Below are 19,618 nucleotides of genomic sequence, written 5' to 3'. Positions count from 1 at the left end.
TGCATGTTAATATTCATTTCTAATAACGTCTGCCCCTTCCCCCTTTTGCATCTCCAGGCAATTAACTTGTATGCTACAGAGAAGAACCGTATATTAAGACATGTTAATAAAATTAAGGTTATTAAGGGAAAAGGAGGAATAGGAAGGGTATACATATAGGATCAACAGTATGCCTTAATTTTATAAATTCCTGAGTAACAGGAAAAAAATCAGGTAATTTATTCAAGGACTATTATTGGTATACATTGAATACGTTATTTGATGAGTAGTATTCACCCAGCTGTAGAGAAAAGAAATTGTTTATGTAAATTATTTAATGAACATTTTTGATGTTTGCTGAATTTCATGTACCTGAACATTGTTTTTACCAGCATTTGTATATATTAGTATTTGATTTGCTGTGAAAGTGTAAATAAAGATGCAGAGAACTTGGTTTCTCTTATTTTTGTATTCTTTCCGTGTTGAGCAGGTGATGGAAGAGCTGAACTGTTATGGACTAGTAGACAAACTGCGGTCTTGGGTAGCCAAAACCAGTTTTTCTTTACTATGCAAAATGTTACATTTCACAAATAGCGTATTGACATTCAAGATACTTAAGTCTTATCACCCCTTTGCATCCAGATATCATCAATGTTTACAATGTTTACGTAGACTCAATGGATAAGTTTGGTTTTCCTGGTAGCACTCTGTTGTGCTAAGCAGTAGATGCCAGCTGTAAGCCAAAAAGTATAAATTAACTTGTTAATGTTCATTTGTTTTTCCACCAAAGTTCTCTGGAATGGATGCTTAAGTCTATGATATTTTAGGCAAATATCTGATTGTACCTTTTATGTCTGTTTTTGTTGAAGAAGGTGACAGAGGCTGAGGATGACAGTGACAGTGACAGCGATGATGATGAGGATGATGTTCATGTCACCATAGGAGATATTAAAACAGGAGCTCCACAGTATGGGTAAGTTATTTTCAGTGCCTGAATATTAAGTGTTTGACTCAGATCTTGCAGCAAGTATAATGCTTAAAATAGATGACAACTAATTTGTTCTGTGTGCTTCTATTTAGCCTTTTCATCTGGTTAACCAATTAAAATTTAATTATCAAATTGATCTGAAAACAGAAAACTGTAAAATAGAATTTCTGCAAGGAAGAACCAGCAGATGGGTTACATTTTCACTTTCAGTTTCTGGAAAACACAGGGTGGGTTTGATTTAAATCATGATGTAAATCACTAGTCAGGAAGACTCAATCTAATCATGGATTTCTACATAAAAGTGCATTCTTGTTGGTTGTTATAACCTTAATACATATTCTTCACAACTCAGAGATAGATGTAGGTTTCATTTTTAGAAGGTACACACTATACATTTTTAAAGTGATTTATTTTGAAAACTTTTCAGATTCGTTTTACAGTTATACCAGAAAATGAATGATTGTTTGGTTATTACATTTACCAAAGGTAACTGAAGCAGATATTTATGAAGTCATTGGGAGGCGAGCTATCTCCAATTCAACGGGTTAATCATTAATATTTGGAGGATTTTCTTGCCATGCTGTATTAGGAGGAGAACATCACCAGAGAGACATTTAAATTGTTTTATTTAACTAAAACAACAACGTTCTGTATTCTGGATTTTTTTTCTTCAACAGCAAACATATAATATTTTAACAGAACAAGCATATGAATTTTTGAATTTAGTTAAACATTCAAGTTTTTTAAAATCAGGTTTGTTTTTTAAAATTGTTTTTAATTAAAATAGTTAAATGAAATATTTAAAAAAAAATTAAATCGACTGTGTGAGCCAGGTCAACATGAGAAACTTAAAATATTGGCTTCTACTGCTAACTCAGTCGTCTTCACCTTCATTTTCCTGTTTGTTCATAATCTGGAAAAGAAAAACAAGTTTTCCTGCTTTTTCAGGTCCCAAACAATTTCTCAGTTCGGAATGAATTAGTTTAGAGGAAGAAAATATTCTTTCTACGCAAGCAGAAGAAGCTATTGCTGTTAAAAGTGAGATTATCACTTCAACAGTCTCTGAATCCAAGTGCTTGAATGACTTCTACCAGTTCACTGGAGTGACTTTCTTTAAAACATCATCAGCAAACACATAGTTCTTGAATGGTTCACCCTTAGGTCTGAAGTTTATTATAGTTGGCATTATGGAGGGATGTTTGCTGGATGTCCATGTCCTAGCCAGCTCCTCTTCTTCAGCAGTTAAGGTTTGACCCTGGTACCAAGTATTGAGAATATATGGAAGAAAATGAGCTTGAGATAGTGCTTGTCCCATTTGTTTTTTTAGTGCTTGTAATTTAACTCTGTCATTGGATATTTCTCTTTTTAAGATCTCACTCAGTTCCTTCTAAATTTCAACAGCATCAGCAATAAAACAGCTATTTCCCTGCGTTTTGTTCAAGGCTACAGAAATAGGCTTCAGGGTACTCGGCATGGATTCAACATTTCTCTCAAACCCAATGCTGAGAACTTTGGCTGTGACAGTGCCATCTATTTTTTCGTGAACTGTCATCGGATTAGGCCAGTTCTTAATCTAGTGCTCAAAACAGTCCACTACTGAGTTCCATCGTACATCTTGTGGGAGAGTTAGCTTGGTTCCTCCAACTTTTTTCAGAGCAGCTGCTACAAAGTGGTTGTTACAGAAGTATTTTGCAGTTTCAACAACATTAGCCTTTATTTCTGGAACACTGAAATCTTTGGCTAGGAGGTACATCAAATGAGCACTGCAGACGCATGTTGTTAGCTTGGGACTCTCTTCTATATAATTTCTTCTCATCTTGGATACGTTTGCAGCATTGTCTGTGACTAGACATTTGAATTTTTTTTCAGTTTGTTCTAGCTTTTATTGCTACTTCTTGTAAGTATTCTGCTGTGTGTGCATTTCCTGTTGTATCAGTTTTTTCTGTAAGGAAGACATTCCCTTTTTCTGTTGTCACACAAGCACATACAACAGGATCATTGTGGACATTGCTCCACTCATCAAGACTCAGGTTAACAATTTCACCCTCTAGACCTTTTGCACACCGCTCAGTTTCTCTTTCATAGACTTTATCCGGCAATTTGTCTGAGACATCTGCTCTGTTGGGTGGACTGTATTCTTGTCTTAATGACTGAACCATGTTAATGAAGTGTGCGTTCTCAGTCATACGGAAAGGAGAGTTTGTTGCATAAACAAACCGGGCAATTTTTTCATCAATTACCTCTTTTTGTAATCTGCTGGTTCTTATCACAAACTTAGCTATGGTTGTTTCTGGATGATGGAGATTTTTTTTCTTTTTGCTACAGGTTTGAGTTCACTATGGCTATGTGACATACATGATGTGACTGAAACACTATCATTGGCAGCTAACTCTGAAACTATAGAAAATGATGGTGAGCTTGAAGGTGGATAGTTTTGAGAATCCTGTATGTTTAGGATGGATTCTCCTAAACAAAATAAGATAATGCAGTTATTTAATTATTATTACCATATTGCTCATTTAGTATTACTCATTGCATTCACTGACACTCAGTACTATTTTAAAGGTGAAATTGTAAAAGGAAGATCTGCCTATTTCATCTATTTATTTTTATCACAACTGCATCTAAAATGATAGAGTAACAACTATATTTTTTGCTCAAACATGAGAATTTAAGAATAGTCCAGAAGGAAGACAGGCAGTACTTAAGACAGAAGTATGAAATAAAAAAGTTTACCAACCTGAAGATCCTGCATCTTCAGACATGTTCTTTTCATCATCTTTAACGCAGCTTCCTCCTGAGAAGGAACACTTCTCATGATGTTGTTTCATTCGGGCAACCAGGCCTTGCATTTCTTTGTTGCACTGTTTGCATGTTGCACGCATGCCTGTTTTACTCACAGGTAGAGGAACTTCATTGAAACGTTCCCAAACTGGGTCTCTTTTACAGTCTGTTGCCATTACAGGTTTTCCCTTCTAGTGAGAGAATGGTATGATAGTTCTCAAATCAATGAAGGCTACACTCAAAAAGGCCTCAAGACTTCTGAAATATACTGCTCAAAACAGCTTCACTTTTGTTTCTATTGCCTGTCCCTCCATTCTCACATTTAACTCCAGACTTCTTCTCCTTGTCCAGAGTTATGCCGCCCCCAACAACCTTCTATTCATTGAGCTTTCTGAAACTTTGCACTTTTAGAGAGAGGTAAGGGATTGACTCTGTGTACACAAATTTGCAGAGGGACAACAGGGTTGAGGTCTGTTATTTCTCAAACCCCCCCCCCCTTATTTATATATTTGAAACCATTTTTGCTGTTAACAAGCATGTTATCTCTGGAGACACAAATCCACAGTTTGTGAACTGCAGAACTAAGCATCTCTGATGGTATCTTCTAGACTGAGCACTGAGTCCCATTGGGTAGATAGAAAAATTAACCTAAATAATCTATACAGAAGCCCCCGGAACCCCAAAAGATTGGGTCCCTAATTCATGAACTATTGGAACTCATTTACAAAACTTTTCTTAAACATTACATGAATATATTGTCTCATGCTATAGAATTAGAATTTATAATCCCTATTCCATGATGAGATATCTTTGAGCTATAAAGTATCTTAAATAAAACTATCTTTAGATAGGTTTCTTCCTCAAAAAGCATTTTATTTAAAAAATCTTTTTTTTTTTAAATCATTGATTTTTATCCACCCTGGAAGAACAGTTGCATTGCAGAAACGTATGGTGGCTGAGACTTACAGTTTTAATTAAGTGGCAATATAACCAAATCAGAATTTTAGGTTAATATTTATGATATATTAACTTTTCCTTTGCAAACTGGAAAGTATTATACACAAAGAGAACACTAAATATGTTTGTTCTCAATCTAGTTTCTAGTGGACAAGGTGCATATTAAAACACCATCATACCTGGCATTTTTATGATGTTCATAGAGGATTTAGTGGACTTCAGGGTTGAACTGGCAGTCCTTAGAGATGGTCCCTCAAAGTTAGGGCTCAGGCACACGGTTGGGCTGTGTAGAAAAACTTGCATTATCACTGTCCTGTATTTTTTTTCCTGTGAATAGAGGACTTCATTTTCACTTTCTGCTACCCCAACAACTTTAAAGAGTACTAAGTTCACTTAAAATTATGGAATGCAATTTTCCAAGTGAATTATGTATTTACAAGGATTCTGAAGGAAAAGCACCATTAAAGAAGGAAAGTCTGCTTTAGGGTTGCTGTTCACGTGTAGAATAAAATTCTGTTAATCTCATGCCTATGATAATACTGAGCCAAATTCTGCTTGCCTTTCTCATATGTGTAGTCCAGTTGGCTATTTACATGAATAGAACTAGTAGAGTTTAATGCTGTATGTGCTGCAGTAGTACATTTTTTAGGCATAATTTACTGGGTTATGCACACTATCTTAACAGTCTTACGTACACAGTCTTAACTTTAGAATTATGTTGCATATTCTTCAGTTTTGCAAAGTGTTCACTATTCCAGAGCTTTTAGTATTTCATATCTTAAAATAACTAAATTTGCCAAACTGTGCAATATTAAAAAATGCAAACTCTGTCATCAGTATTTGTGATAGATTGTCATTTCAACAGCATACTGCATGCTCTGGAGCTGGTCACTCTTGGATAAGGAGAACCTGGGCGGGGGGGGGGGGAATAGGGAGGAAGGTTAGGATTACATTTTTCATGGCCAGGGTAACCCTCTTACCCTGACTACCTAGGATTATTAGCATATTATACTAAAGCTTATTAAACTGAGTACAAGGAATTTTAAATAAAATGAACATTTTTTCTAAAAAGCCCTTCCAGAACAAGGTTATGCAATGAATTTGTCACCCACTCTTGCTTTTATGCATGGAAAAAAGATTTTAAAATTAATTCAGTTTTAGTTTAAATAAACTTTAGTACAGTAAGTTATTTTACAAGCTTAAATTATCTCCATGTATAATATTTAGTTTTGGCCATTGATAAGAGAACTATAAAATTTTCTCAGCAAAGTCAAATACTGATGTAGCATGTCATACCAGAAGAAAAGTGCTATTTGCCAGTCTTGCATTATTGCAATGCAGATTACCTTTGTGTAGGAAGAGAACTGGAATGAGAAAGATGTTGCAGGATAGTTACACCATAAATTGTACCCTTCCTTTTACTTACCAAGATTATATAATAAAAGTGTCTTCACTACATTTAGGGGCAAATACTACCTGTGGGGATGAGCCAATTGCACACATCCTGGGGTAGAACTTGTTCCTTGGTGTCCTGAGTTACACCACCATTACTGGGCCTTTTCAAGTGACAGCACTCTATTATTAGAGCAGTGTCCTGTCTTGTTTATAGTTAAGGTATTTTTATATATTTGCACTGGAAGTTCAAGATCTGTTGGTATCTGTGAAGAAAGTTCTATTGGCCTAATTTTTGTTCGCTGTTTTTGTAACGTATAGTTAGTGTAAAGATATGAGATTTGTTTAATTTACTGAGGAGTATTTGAGGTGGTACAAAATAGCATTTTCAGCAAAAGACACAAGGGTATGTATTTATTGAAACTACAATAACCTTTCAGTCAGTTTTGATAAATGCTTATTCTTCCTGCTTCAGTACAGATTAAATGATAATAATGAAACAACAAAGACTCTTTATCGAAAGCATTCTTCAGTCCTAGTTCCTTGGCATCCTCTGTATCCCTAAGTGAGCCCTTTTTTATTTCTTTTTCGGTCCTGTTAATTCTTGAGGCTCTGTCATGATCACTATGCTTTCAGCACCCAAAGTGTGATTGAGACTTCAGTGCCATTTATTAATTGGAGATATTGCTATTGAGTGTTGGAGTGATGCACTGTCTTGCTCCTAGACTCATCTCTCTACTTCTGCATTGTTAGTTTGGAGAGCTAGAGATTGAGAATGATAATCGAGTCTAGGTCCTCTTCTTGTTTCTGGATATAGCTAACCATTTTTGTCAGTTTTCTCTACCTAATTCAGTTTTGTTAATTTCTTGAAGCTATGGAACAGCTCCTGTGAATCTCAACATCAAGACAGGAGGTCGAGTTTATGGATCTTCTGGTAAAAAAAAAAATGTTTGCACATTTATATTAATAGAAAAATGTAACCAATGCAGTAATATGTAGTAGTAGCAGCACATACTCTGTTTTTAGTAACAATTTTTGCCTAAAGTTTCTGCACAGTGTTAGTGAATTAGACAAATATAAAATTAACATTTTAGTCCATTAGCTTTTAGTGCAGAGGTCCCCAAAGTGAGGGGTGCACCCCCCTAGGGGGACATGGAGGAATGTTTGGAGGGGCGGGGCCTGGGCCAGCTCCAAAGGGGGGTGGGGAGGGAGCGCCACCCAGACCCCCTCTGCTCTTAGCTCTGCTCCAGCCCTGGCCCCACCCCTAGCCTCGGCCCCTGGGTGGGAAGTGGGGTGGACAGGTGCAAGGGGGGGGCGAGATCCTGAAAAGTTTTGAGACCAATGGTGTAGTGTATTAGATCTGCTGATATATTCAGAATTAGGGCCGTAAAAATTGTATAGTTGCATTATGTATAATTTAATCCTAACATTTAAGGTAATACAAATAATGAAAAATAATATAAATAGTATATTATCAATTGTACAGCAGAAGTCCCTGGAGAAACATGTTTGCCTTTGTATTTACCATCTATACCATAAGGCACTTAAAGGGTAACACTTAGTTAACCTCTGTTGCTGATATCTACTATTGCATTCTCTCAGCTCTCTCGTAAAAATTCTCTTTGCATTCCAGAAGTGATGAATGAGCTACAACTGCTTAGATAATATGAGCTAACAAGATGCATGACAGGTGTCATGACTTGGACCGTTGTCTTCCCTTGCTATATGTCTAATTTAGATGGTATACTGCTTGGAGAAGAAAACTCTTTTTAACTGTCTGTAAAGCACCATTTATATCTATGGCACTATAAAATAATGATGATAGATCTGCACAAATTAATGAGTCAAAGTACGTGGCAGAAATATATATATAATTTAAGATCCAATATACAATGCTTGCATTTTGCTATAAAACTACTACTATATGTAAAGCTTTGGATGATATATTCTTGAATGTGGAAGGGCCATGTGATGTCCTAAGTGCAGTGGAAAAGGTGTGGTGCCACTTCATGGCAAGGGCAGGGCACAGCACAGAGAAGCCATAATTGGAGACTGCTCTGTGAGTGCATGCATAGAGCACAGCTCAGATTGCAATAGAAGGGTTTCAGCATGTGGCTGTTCAGATGGTCTATACCCTGACCTTTTGGTTCTGGGGCAGGGGTTGCCTGAGAGGAGGATTTGTGTTTCACAGGGACTTTTTTCATGTCATCCACTTCAGTTTATTGGAAACAAGAAATAACTGTGATGCCTCTAAAACCAGTCCTCAAAACACCAATTATGTTAACTGAAATTTCTGATAAAACAAACACATGTATAAAACTATCGTTTTATGAGCATTTGATGTACAGTAGTTAAAGTCTACAAAAATTAATTACAGACCATGTAGTTGCTATTAATTCACTGCAGGTAAGTTGGAAGGATGAAATGTGTTTAAGATAGTAAAGAAAATTATTTCATTTAGATTATAAGCTCTTTGGGCAAGGATTCTTTCTTCTTTCTTGTTTGTAAAATGCCTAGCACTCTAGTGCTGCATAACTTGTCAAAAATAAAATTTTAATTTTAGAAAAGTCACATGAAAAGTGTTGCATTTATTAAAATCCCTTTTACAGAGTTAAGTTACGATTTTTGTTTCTTTTCTTTATAGGTGCAAAAGTCAAAGGAGTTGATCTTGATGCACCAGGAAGTATTAATGGTGTTCCACTGCTGGAAGTAGATTTAGATTCTTTTGAGGATAAACCTTGGCGAAAACCAGGTAATATTTCTGCATGACATTCTTATTGCATAATAATGTATACATCAGTTGAAATACAAGTATATTTAATAGATTACTTTGGAGAGTTTTTACCCACAGCAGATTAATTTAGTGGTAACGCCCTACAAATGGAAGTAATATACACAATAGTACTCATGTTTAATTGTACAATTAATGAGCTAAATCATCCAGTCCTCCTTGAAAAACCTGTAAAGGGAGATGAGTTACTCTGATGAGAATGTATTAATCTGGAGTTCCAGGGTATCCACTGCAAACACCTGTCAACAAGTGGCGGGGAGAAAGGGTCATGGTATATGCCCAGCTAAATTCATGGACATCCTGAGAGATCTATGAGTGGAAAATCCAAAGTTCTCTAGGGTTGTTGCCATTGGCTCCATGCCTGAATGTGCTACCAGAGAGAAAGCAGAAAGTGATGTTACTAGCAGTAAAAGCTACATAGAATGATTGCCCCTTAGCTCTTGTCACTCTCTGATATATTGTATTCATGCAGGGCACCCACAGACTTTGAGGAGAAGGTTGACTCTTAGGGTCTCTGCATGTGTTCATTGTTTTCTGCTTACCCCTCTCCCCATACATATGGTAAAGCCAGATTTGGCCAGTATTTGCATTCTTTTTATCCCTCTAAACTGCTCATTGGAGTATTTTGTAAATTGCTTTGAAGATGGAAATGATGTCTTTACAAAGATGTAAGAGGCATATTGCTTTTTGATTTATTATTTGAAGCCTGATCTCTGCAAAATTGGAATTTATAGCATAACCGGAATAGACATCAAATATGTTGAACTGTAGAAGGTTGCATATTATTCAGTGTAAGAAATCTATAATTCTTAACATTGGGACTTTCCCCTGATTTCTGATTCTTTCTGTTGCTATAAACAAAGCAGAAATAGAAAAGGAAGAATGAGTTATAATGCTTAATTCTTAGAATTTGTGCTTTTCTGTTTGAAGGTGCTGATCTTTCAGATTATTTCAATTATGGGTTTAATGAAGATACCTGGAAAGCTTACTGTGAAAAACAAAAGAGGATACGAATGGGACTCGAAATTTTACCAGTTACCTCAACTACAAATAAAATTATGGTAATTAATAACATTTTTGTGGTATTCCATAATATGTAAACACTCCCCCCTCCCCCCACCCCATAAAGCTGTTATGGTGCTGTGTCACTGTTTGTGTGTTAGAAACCTCTTCTGTCTGGTACAATATCATTATTAATAAGTTCATACTTTATCTTTCTTTTCCCGCCACCCAGAATCTTTCTCTGTTGTTTCGTTGACTATTTGTGCAGATAGTGGCACTGCTAGGCTGTAACCATGTGTTAGTCATGATGTAGCCCATCAGTTCAAAGTTGTGTGGTATCTTAATGGGCAATGTGTTATTTAACTTAGGCCGAAGACAATTCTATGGAAGTAACACCAGGTGCAGAGATTCAAGATGGCAGATACAATCTTTTTAAGGTGAATTTTAGTAAACTTTCCTTGGTTGCTCTCATTTTTGTTGAGTATTGCTTCCCATACCACTCTCAAGTGACAGAGGCAAGATTGAAGTGGATATAGCTATTTTTCTAAGCTCTCATCTTACATCAGTGACTTCCAGTGTATCTCACAAAGTTGCTGAATTAAAAAAAAAAGTTTGTTTTGTTATCACTGCTGCAAGCATGTGAGTTAATGGCCTAGTGCACTAACAACTGCTAAGTGAAACTATACTTGCTTTATGTGGTGGTTTTTATTTTTTTAGTTATAGTGCATTTGTTATTCAGGTTAAAGAATTCCTGCAGTGGTTGTGGAGAGGCTTTGGAGGCTATTGGAGGCTGTTATGGCATGATATTTTACCCCACAGCCTTGTAGTTATTTTACTTTGTTTTGTACCCTTCATCCTCAGTGAGTCTGAGATGTGAAGATGTCTTTTCTTTTAAGTTCTTCTGTTGTCTAATGTGGGTTAGATGTACTCTGCTTTATTTCCATCTGATATTTGTCTAAATGAGGACAAACTGCCATAAGAAAATATCAGTATTTTAACAGAAACACAACCTAGCTACTTGTTTTTATTTTCAGTAGACTGGAGTGAAGCATTAACTTAAATTTTCTCTTTTTTTGAAAGTCACTCTTCAATCATTCAATTTATATTAAAACTGCTTTTAATATAAATAAGTCTGTAGATTCAGTTGCAATACTAAAGTCATTTTATTTTGGTTGTTGAGTTGTAATGTATGGTAAGTATTTCATTCTTGAACTTCATTAAAACCAGTTCAGAATAGATGATTGCTGTTCCTCTATTCCATGCTACAGCAACAGAAACAGCAATTGTAGCCAGGTGGATGGGGGTTTTTTTTGTTTGTTTGTTGCGGGGGGGAGGTGCGCCATTTCTCACTCCTACATTGCTGCAGTGTCCACTAGTTTTCTTCTCTGTCTCAGTGAGGATATTCTTTACAGTAGCTTCTGTAGCTTTTCTTTCCTCCATGTTCATCATGGCAGAGTTCAGAAAATGCAAGGAGTGTGGTCTCCCATTGCAACTAACCATTACAAGGTCAGACTCTCTTCTGGACCTGCTGCTTGCCTTGGTAAGGGGAGATTTAAGTGATCTGACTCAGAGGCTTCCTCACTTGAGTCTGGGGATTGAGGTTTGAAGCTCTAACAGGAAGACAGCCTGGAGGCAAGAGCTAGTGATATGTCGCTGTTTAGGTAAGTATTTTCATTGTCTAAACACAAGAGATTGTTGGCCATGCGTGTCTTCCAATTTACGTGCCTTTTCTGGGAATGAGGAGGATATGTACATATCTCCTACAGATGTCTGAGGACAAAGACATTTTTTCTTTTGAAGAATATAACTTCTGTCTGGGTTAGTACAGAACCTATCATTTAATATTAATCTTGTTAATTTCCCCATAATGGAACCATGAATGAATTTTATTTGAATACAGTTTGTTCATAACCACTCCAGACTTCATATTTGAGCTATGATTACAATTAGAATGTGACAAAACAATTTTGTAAATGTATGGTTTTAGTTTTTGAAATAGCATTCTATGGCTGATCATTTGAAGGGTCTAAAACATAAAAGGGCATGCATTTGGTTAGGATGAGAAAATAGAGTAAGCTGAACAGGGTAATGAAGAACATGCTTATTTTGTCATTTTGTTAAACACTTTTCATTCTCCATTGAACTATAAAAACGAAAATATTATTTGCCTTCATATTATAGGTTTAGACTAGCCCTGAAGTAATTAACAAAAATAAATCTCAGTATTTTCACATTTTCCAGAATTGATTGGCCAATAGAAATCTTTAGGGATTTTATCCTTCACCTGAAGGGTCTGTAATAATTATTCAGTTTTTCTAGCTATTATGCCTTTTTATTTCTGGTTAAAAGGAAAACTTGAACAATTATGCCACTCTTTTGCATGTTTGATTAGAAATTTGTTAAAATTCCAGTGTGACCATGGCAACAAAATGTTGAATACAAAATTACTTTACTATACATGGAAATAGCTCCACAATGATTTCTCTTTAAGCTGGATATCCTGTGAGGTTAAAGAATCCAAGATTGTTTATTATCATTACTAATTACTTAAGCACTGAAAGTCTCTGAAGTGTTTGTACATAAATTCGTAAAGGAAGACACAATCCTTGCGTTAGACAACTTACCATCTAAGGTTGGACTACTGTGCTTGTGTGGAGCTCTGTTTAAGGCATTGGGGCTGTGCAAAGGCTCTGCAGTCCATTGTCATGTGAAAAGTTACAAGATCAGAGCCTATATTGAAGTATACCATGATTTAGCTAAATTCCCATATAATTGTTTAAATACCAATATCTCAAATTATCATCCAATAAATGTTGTTGTTAAATGGAAATTGTTTTACAGATGTTAAGGACTGGAAAGTTGAGTGTGTATTGTTAAAAAAGCATAGGAAGGTATAACTCTGTTATTATATTTCTAATTCTGCATTTAAAATTTTGGTTCTTGATCTACCTTATTGGCTAATGCATATCTCATGCAGTATACTTAGAAAAGGTCTTAGGTTTTTTTTGGCTCCTAATTCCACTTTTGCTACTGCTTTTCCAAAGAGAGTCTGTGAAGAGGTGGCATATGTGTGTCATTCCACTACTGAATTACTACTACTTCTGTTTCTTTCATAGTGCTCACATATTTCCCTAACAAAATCTTTCAGATATTTTGCTTATAAACTGTGCCACTGTCAGCTGCAAAATCTGTGGGGAAAAATAGGTGTTAGAGGTATTTGCACCAGAAGTACTTAAGATAGAAATGCTACAAAATCTTGCACTACTTTACAAACTTTTCTACATTTCTAATATTTGTTACTAAACTGAAAATGCCAGTAGCTGCATGGTTAAAGTACATGAATTGAATATTCTTGGTATGGCTTTCAACAGTGAGGTAATTACCGTATATACACGTTCATAAGCCGAATATTTCTGGTAAAAAAGTGATACATCAAAGAGCGGGGGTTGGCTTATAAACAGGTCTATACCAAAATTTGATGATTTTAAACTCTATGAAATCATTGAATTGAATATCTAATACATTGTCATTTTGTTTACCTGGAGCGTTCACAGGCACGGAGCCCCTCAGCTCCCTGTGGCCGCGGTTCACCGTTCCCAGCCAGTGGGAGCCAAAGTTTGCCAACCCTGACGGGCCAGGAGCCAAAGTTTGCCAACCCCTGAAATATAGGGTTGGCTTATGAAAGGGTCATACAATTTTTACTATTTTTACCTATCCATCTTGGGGGGTCGGCTTATAAATGAATGGGCTAATGAACGAGTATATAAGTTAATTAGGTTGTAGTTACTGTCTCATTAAATGAAGAATGTTTTCACCTTGTTTTGCAGTTTGTTTTTGATGTGAAGACTTTACATTCCATTAGTTTTCTTGATGAGGAGTGTCTTTGAAAATAACTTCGATATTTTAAATCAAAATGTTATTTTATAAAATAAGAGTCTGCAGGAAGACTAATTTAACCCAGATTTTATTGTCCTTGGTCATATGCCTTGAAAAAGTTAGGAATTTTGATCTTCATAGATAAATGGGAAGCTCTTTAGTTTCCTTTTTTATTGTTAAAAACAATTTCTTGCAAGTAACTCTTCCTTGTAAAATGTGGGATTTTATTAACTGTGCAAGAATAATAGTTTTAATATTATTGAAGTTGTGAAGTTGTGAAGTTCATAGAATATCAGGGTTGGAAGGGACCTCAGGAGGTCATCTAGTCCAACCCCCTGCTCAAAGCAGGACCAATCCCCACAATCATGTGGTCTGTCTTACCAGTGTGTATTGTTGTATTGAGTGATGGTACTGTTAAACGTCTGAGGCTGAGCTAATGAGGAAAACGTTATTTTGAAGGTACAGCAGGGCAGAACTGGAAATATGGAGAAGGAGGTGGCAGTGCAATTGACCAAAGCTGAGTTTACATCTCCTCCCCCACTGTTCAAATCAGGAATCCCGACAAACAGGTCAGTTGGACAGTCGTAATTTCATAACTTGTCATAAAGAGTTTTCTTTTTAAAGGTATTGATCTGTTGTAAAAATAAAAAAATGTGACTAGTTAAAAATATGCAAGGAAGCATGATCTTAGTCAGTTTCAGTTTGTAACCAGCTCTCAGTGAAGCATTTCTCTTTGCGCATGCAATGCGACTCCTGTGATGTTCCTAAAAGAAATGGTAGCATGACAGACCAGGAAAAAACGATAGGACCAAACAGGACAACAATGAAAATCCCAGTGTTGGTATCTCATATAGTATTTTCTATATAGTTAATTTGGCTACCAAAGAGTAGAATAGCCACCAAAATGTCTCTTGTTAACACTGCAATACTGGCACTAACACAAATATTTTTTTGAAACAAACAAAATTTAGAGTTGGAAAGCTAGAATAAAAACAACTCCGGGCTCCTGGGATCTAGTCCCTGCCCTACAAGGTATCTCTTGCTTTCTTGCACTTGGTTGACACTTAGCATACTTTTCTTAAAAGTGGAGGAAATAACTTCATTACTGTAGTATTGTTCCAACCTCCCTGGCTTTAATATGTACTGCTTGTGTCCTTCCTTCAACTCTAAGCTTTACTGTGTTTGTGATTATGAACTTGGCTGTCTTTGGAGTTCATGACTCTACTTTGTTCTAGTTATCAAATGGTCCTGAAGAGCAATTCTGCTGGCAACTCAAAAAACCTGAAGGCATTTTATCATAGTATCGTAGACGTTACAGATGATGGCAGTGGAAATGTATTGAGTCATCCAGTCCCACTCTTCCCCAATTCAAGGTTTTTTGCTATTCATTTTTTAGTACTATGTCAGGAGTAATTTTAAATATCCCAAAGAAGGGGGCTTATATCACATTTTTGAAAGGCTGTTTAACAGACAAATACATCTCTCTGTAAAGAAATCCTTGCTTGATATTCAGCCAAAATGTTCCCCGCCTGTTGCTCTGAGTTGTAGTCCATTGTACTAAACTAAATAGTTCTTCTCTGTGCTTGGGGCTTACACTGTTCAGATTTTGGTAGGTTATTTTCAAGTCCCTCCACCAACCTTTATTTATCCAAGAAACCGTATAACTTTTAAACTTCCCTCATTTATATATCCTTCCAACCCCCCTAACAATTTTTATTTCTCTTATCTGAATTACCTGTAGTTTGTCTCTATTGGTAATGAGATTCCCAGTCTGAACACAGTATTCCAGGTGTGATTGCTTTAGAACTGTGCAGAGTACCGTTGTTGTTCCATGATATGATGCCTTGTGTAACACAGCCCATTTTTACATTGGTATTTTAAATACTTTAGATAGTGTTCATGAACTACTATGAAATTAGATTTTTAAATATATTAGCTTAAAATATGTGGAAAACGTTGGTAGTGTAGACCTGGATTGCATATTCTGTAGATGTATATTATAGGAGTGTGCAGTTTTAGTTTAAGCACTGTGTGTGTGTGTGTATTGAAATTGAATGTTATTTTGTAAGGAAAATCCCTTTGACATACTGCAGATGGAATTAAAATTTCATGCCATGCCTCTTCCCTTTCCCAGTGTTCCCCTGCCTACTTTCATTTCCCCTCACATCCCTTATCTTTGAGTCTCAGCTTGCAGCTACCATATTCTGATTTTCCAGTGGTACTAAAGTCAGTAAACATTGTTATTAATTAGGAGTTATTCTTGAGCAATTGGAGGTGCACTCCTTTTCTTAAAGAGCCAAGTTTACTCCCCAACTTTTGATATCTTTTTGGGAGTAGAGATTGGAAATCTAACCTGGTTCTCTTGTATGGCAACAGAGAGCACAAATCAGCATGCCAGCATTTATATTTCTGTCTATTTCTTCCCCATCAGTACACATTTAGAATAGGTGTGTATATTGTGTGTCTGTATTATATATAAACTTTGCTTAAATCATTGTAATTGCATGTCCTTATAATGGCAAAGCTGACTTTTTTTAGTATTTGTTGTCTGCTATTTTAGAATACACTGAGTTATAAGTTGCTATGCCAAAAACAATGTTTCTTATAAATGGTCAGATGAGACTTTGAAAGAAAAATATTTGTAAATTATTATAAACAACTTAGTCTTGGATCATTTGCAATGCATGCTTCTACTTAAAACATTTTTGGTAGAATGCTGTAACAGCAGTACAAAGCTCATCACCACCAGCACCTTCCCTGCACCCTGTTTGTATATGAGGGAAGGTTACTCTGACTTTTTTTATTGCAAATTAGTGGGTTAATGAAAAAACATGGAAAAACTATTGTAGATGCTTATCCCTTAAAATAAGAGAATTTTAACTAGGTACAGCTTATTTCAGGTGGTAGGATTGCACTGCAATCCCAGTCTGATGTCACTTGTTAAAAATTCCCAGTGTAGTATGAGGCGCTAGCAGTAGTGTTGTTTGTAAATTTGCTGGTAAAGCTTCTTGTCTTACATAAGAACTCCTGCTAGCTTTTAACAGTAGTTGATATGCTGGGTGGAGGGAGTGGAAGAATGACAGTGGAAATGGGAGTAGGGAAGAGAAGAGGAGCTCAAAGAACAGAAAAGATAGAGACAAGAAAAGAAAGACCTAGAAAATTTATCTCACCAGAAACAGCACCTCTTCTCAGTCACAGACAAGCACTGCTTCCAGAAAAGCCAGTTCAGGCATCGGGAAGTGGCAGGAGCGATATGGGAGGGCCGAATCACCTGAACTAAGGTAAGAAAAACAAAAAATTAGGGCACAATCCTTATTTAACATTTTAATCCCTCCCTCCCCCCTCCGTCTCCCCACTTTTTTAAAAAAAATTTTTTTTTTTTTTTGGTCATTGGTGGGACATTGTCCCCCTTAGACAGATTTTTGGAAATCTACCTAGTCAGGGCCGCCATGTGGTTTCCTGGATATACTCTTGTGCCTAGATATTGCAGCACATATTTCCCCTTATTTGGGAGTCTGAAAACAGGTGGTGGTCTGACCGCATAATATATGTGTGAGAAGCAAAAATTGAAAAGCATTTCATTGTAAAAATATTTTCTCTAGTGTTTGAATTTAGAGCCTGTTAATTGCTCCCATCCAATGGCTTATCAGCTAGAAAACCCTAATACCCAAATAGCTTTTCCTCCAGTATGTAAATCAGTAATAGTGGTCAGCCAGGAGCATGGAAACTGTTGTTCAAATGATACAAATAGAACTATCATTGGCTACTAAAAAGCTAAGAAGCAGTTTTAGCCAGATGGTAATAGGTTTCATTTGAAAAAAAAAAAAAATCATGAATGTACATCATATGAATACTCCTGTATAATGGAAGGCTTCCATTTGATTGAATATCTTTCGTGATAGCTCAGTTAAGTTTATTTAGAAACTGCAGTATAAATTTAATCATGTACAAGGTTAAAGATTATTGAATAAACAATATGTACTTCTGAAAGAACTAGAACATTATGGAAGTCATCTAATAGATGTCTAAACAACACAGTATTTAGTTAGATTTTTTAGCAGCTTAACAGAGACAGATATAATTACAGGGTGAGTCTTGTTCTGTCACTGGGCTAGCTGTACCTCTGTCCGTTCTTGGGGTCTCTGTGAGAGCACCACCTAGAGGTGTCAGGCCTTTGGCCTTTACCATTTCTGGGGTGGAATTCCACAGTTTGCCCACTGTCACACCAGGATCCCTTGGGTATCAACCGTAACTAATGTGGCAGGTCCTACTGGGGTATGACCCCGCAAGGATTTCTCTTTCGGAGCTTGTGACAGCGTACACTTGCAGTGAGACAGAATCAGCTTCTTCAAAACAAAACATGATTTATTTTGCCGAAAGGGTACACAATACTTAGATTAGTAGATATAAAATAAGAGGCTGTACATACATATTCCCTTGCCTAAACTTAATCTCTCTATCCACCGCTCAGGTGCGTCTGGCTTATTTCCCCATCTCTGAGTTGGGAGAACCAGCCTACACTGCTTGTAGCCTTTTCCCTTTGTCTTTGAGTGCATCCTCTTTTCAGCTTATTTTCCCCACCCACCGCTAACAGCACCCAAGACCAGCTCACCTCAAAAACCTCTTCAGTTCCTTTTTAAAATGATCCCGGTCTTTTGATCTCAGTGATAGCGAAAAATTCTAGCCTGGATGAAGCCAGCTAGGTAGCTGCTGCTCCCTCATTTGATAGCCCAGCCATTGTGTGCTTAGCTGCTTTGAAGGCGTGTACCTAAAGCTAAATTATATCTGTTATTGTTTTACCTTTCCTGCTCAGATCTGTAGAAGCCCCCTGTAACAAGGCGCACCATCGGCCCCTCTGGTTTTGGACCCTGTTGCCCTCTCCAGTCAGTCAGGAACGCCTCAGCTTGATGCAACACCAGTGTTCTTTATTTACAGTTGTTTTCCCACCACCACTTTCCACCTGTGTATAGGTTTCGCAGCCCACTTTGCCAAATACAGGCCTGGCCAGCAACAGACCAGAAGGCTCCCAACGCCCTCTGTGCTTAGCCTTTCGCTTCCTCCGTTATAGCCCTGGTTAATGAGGCTGGCAGGTGCTGCCCATTACCAGGCAGACACAGGGCTATCCAACCAGCCCCAATCCATTCTCCTTGATTGGAGCAGGAGTGGCAGGGGCTGATTAAGTGCTTCTCACTCAGCACCCTATCACACCCCTTTGCAGCTCTCTGCATTTGGTCAGGCACCAATATAAAATTGAATAGGGAAACTATGATTTTTTACACATCATATTAATAAAAATACCACCTGCACTATTTACAACAAATATAAAGCAATGAAGGAACCTCTTTGAACATATTGATAGCTAGATTGTGAACAGATTGAACATTTATGAAGTATATTTCAGACTAGCTTAACAGCCAGCACACAGAAGGTTTAGGTCTTTGTAGACTATTCTGTTCTCACAGGTCAAAGTGGAACATTTATAAAAATGGTATGTTTCCAACAGTCTAGGTATGAACTTGAACAGTGAAGTGCAACATTTCTTGCATCTATATTGTAATTGATACAGCACATTTTTAGTAATATGTAGTGTAACTAACTCTCCATTACTTTTTTGGTAGTATTCTTATGTTGTTTATCCCTTGTCTGCTCTGTTAATTTTATTATTTTATGTTTCTAATGGATATTTCCATTAGGAGAAAAATGACTTGTCACCTTGACAGTCATGTTCTCAGTTCTGCATGGTTCAGAGAAAAAGCACTGTAAGTGCCATAGAACATTGATGTGTGCTTGTTCATAATTAAATAGATAAATACTTCAAATTCCCTGAATCAACATTGCAAGATTAAAGG

At 36.7% G+C, this 19,618-nt stretch overlaps 1 protein-coding gene across 9 annotated transcripts in view; it reads left to right on the top strand.

Annotated features, from left to right (window-relative positions):
• The window catches only part of FIP1L1 (factor interacting with PAPOLA and CPSF1), a 70,666-nt gene that overhangs the window by 8,655 nt on the left and 42,393 nt on the right, over window positions 1-19,618 (top strand). For 2 of the 9 annotated variants that reach the window (XM_074951404.1, XM_074951401.1), the window contains exons 4-11: window positions 849-952; window positions 6,973-7,034; window positions 8,745-8,852; window positions 9,822-9,952; window positions 10,262-10,330; window positions 14,229-14,338; window positions 15,005-15,142; window positions 16,943-17,050. In XM_074951404.1, the coding sequence (XP_074807505.1) occupies window positions 849-952; window positions 6,973-7,034; window positions 8,745-8,852; window positions 9,822-9,952; window positions 10,262-10,330; window positions 14,229-14,338; window positions 15,005-15,142; window positions 16,943-17,050 (830 nt within the window). The remainder of the gene's footprint in view (window positions 1-848; window positions 953-6,972; window positions 7,035-8,744; window positions 8,853-9,821; window positions 9,953-10,261; window positions 10,331-14,228; window positions 14,339-15,004; window positions 15,143-16,942; window positions 17,051-19,618) is intronic. The other 7 variants (XM_074951402.1, XM_074951405.1, XM_074951406.1 and 4 more) reach the window with 7 other exon arrangements.

The sequence above is a fragment of the Natator depressus genome, chromosome 4, assembly GCF_965152275.1.
Source record: "Natator depressus isolate rNatDep1 chromosome 4, rNatDep2.hap1, whole genome shotgun sequence".
Taxonomy (NCBI): domain Eukaryota; kingdom Metazoa; phylum Chordata; order Testudines; family Cheloniidae; genus Natator; species Natator depressus.
The sequence above is the reverse complement of the archived record's forward strand: the minus strand, read 5'-3'. Positions and strand labels throughout refer to the sequence as shown.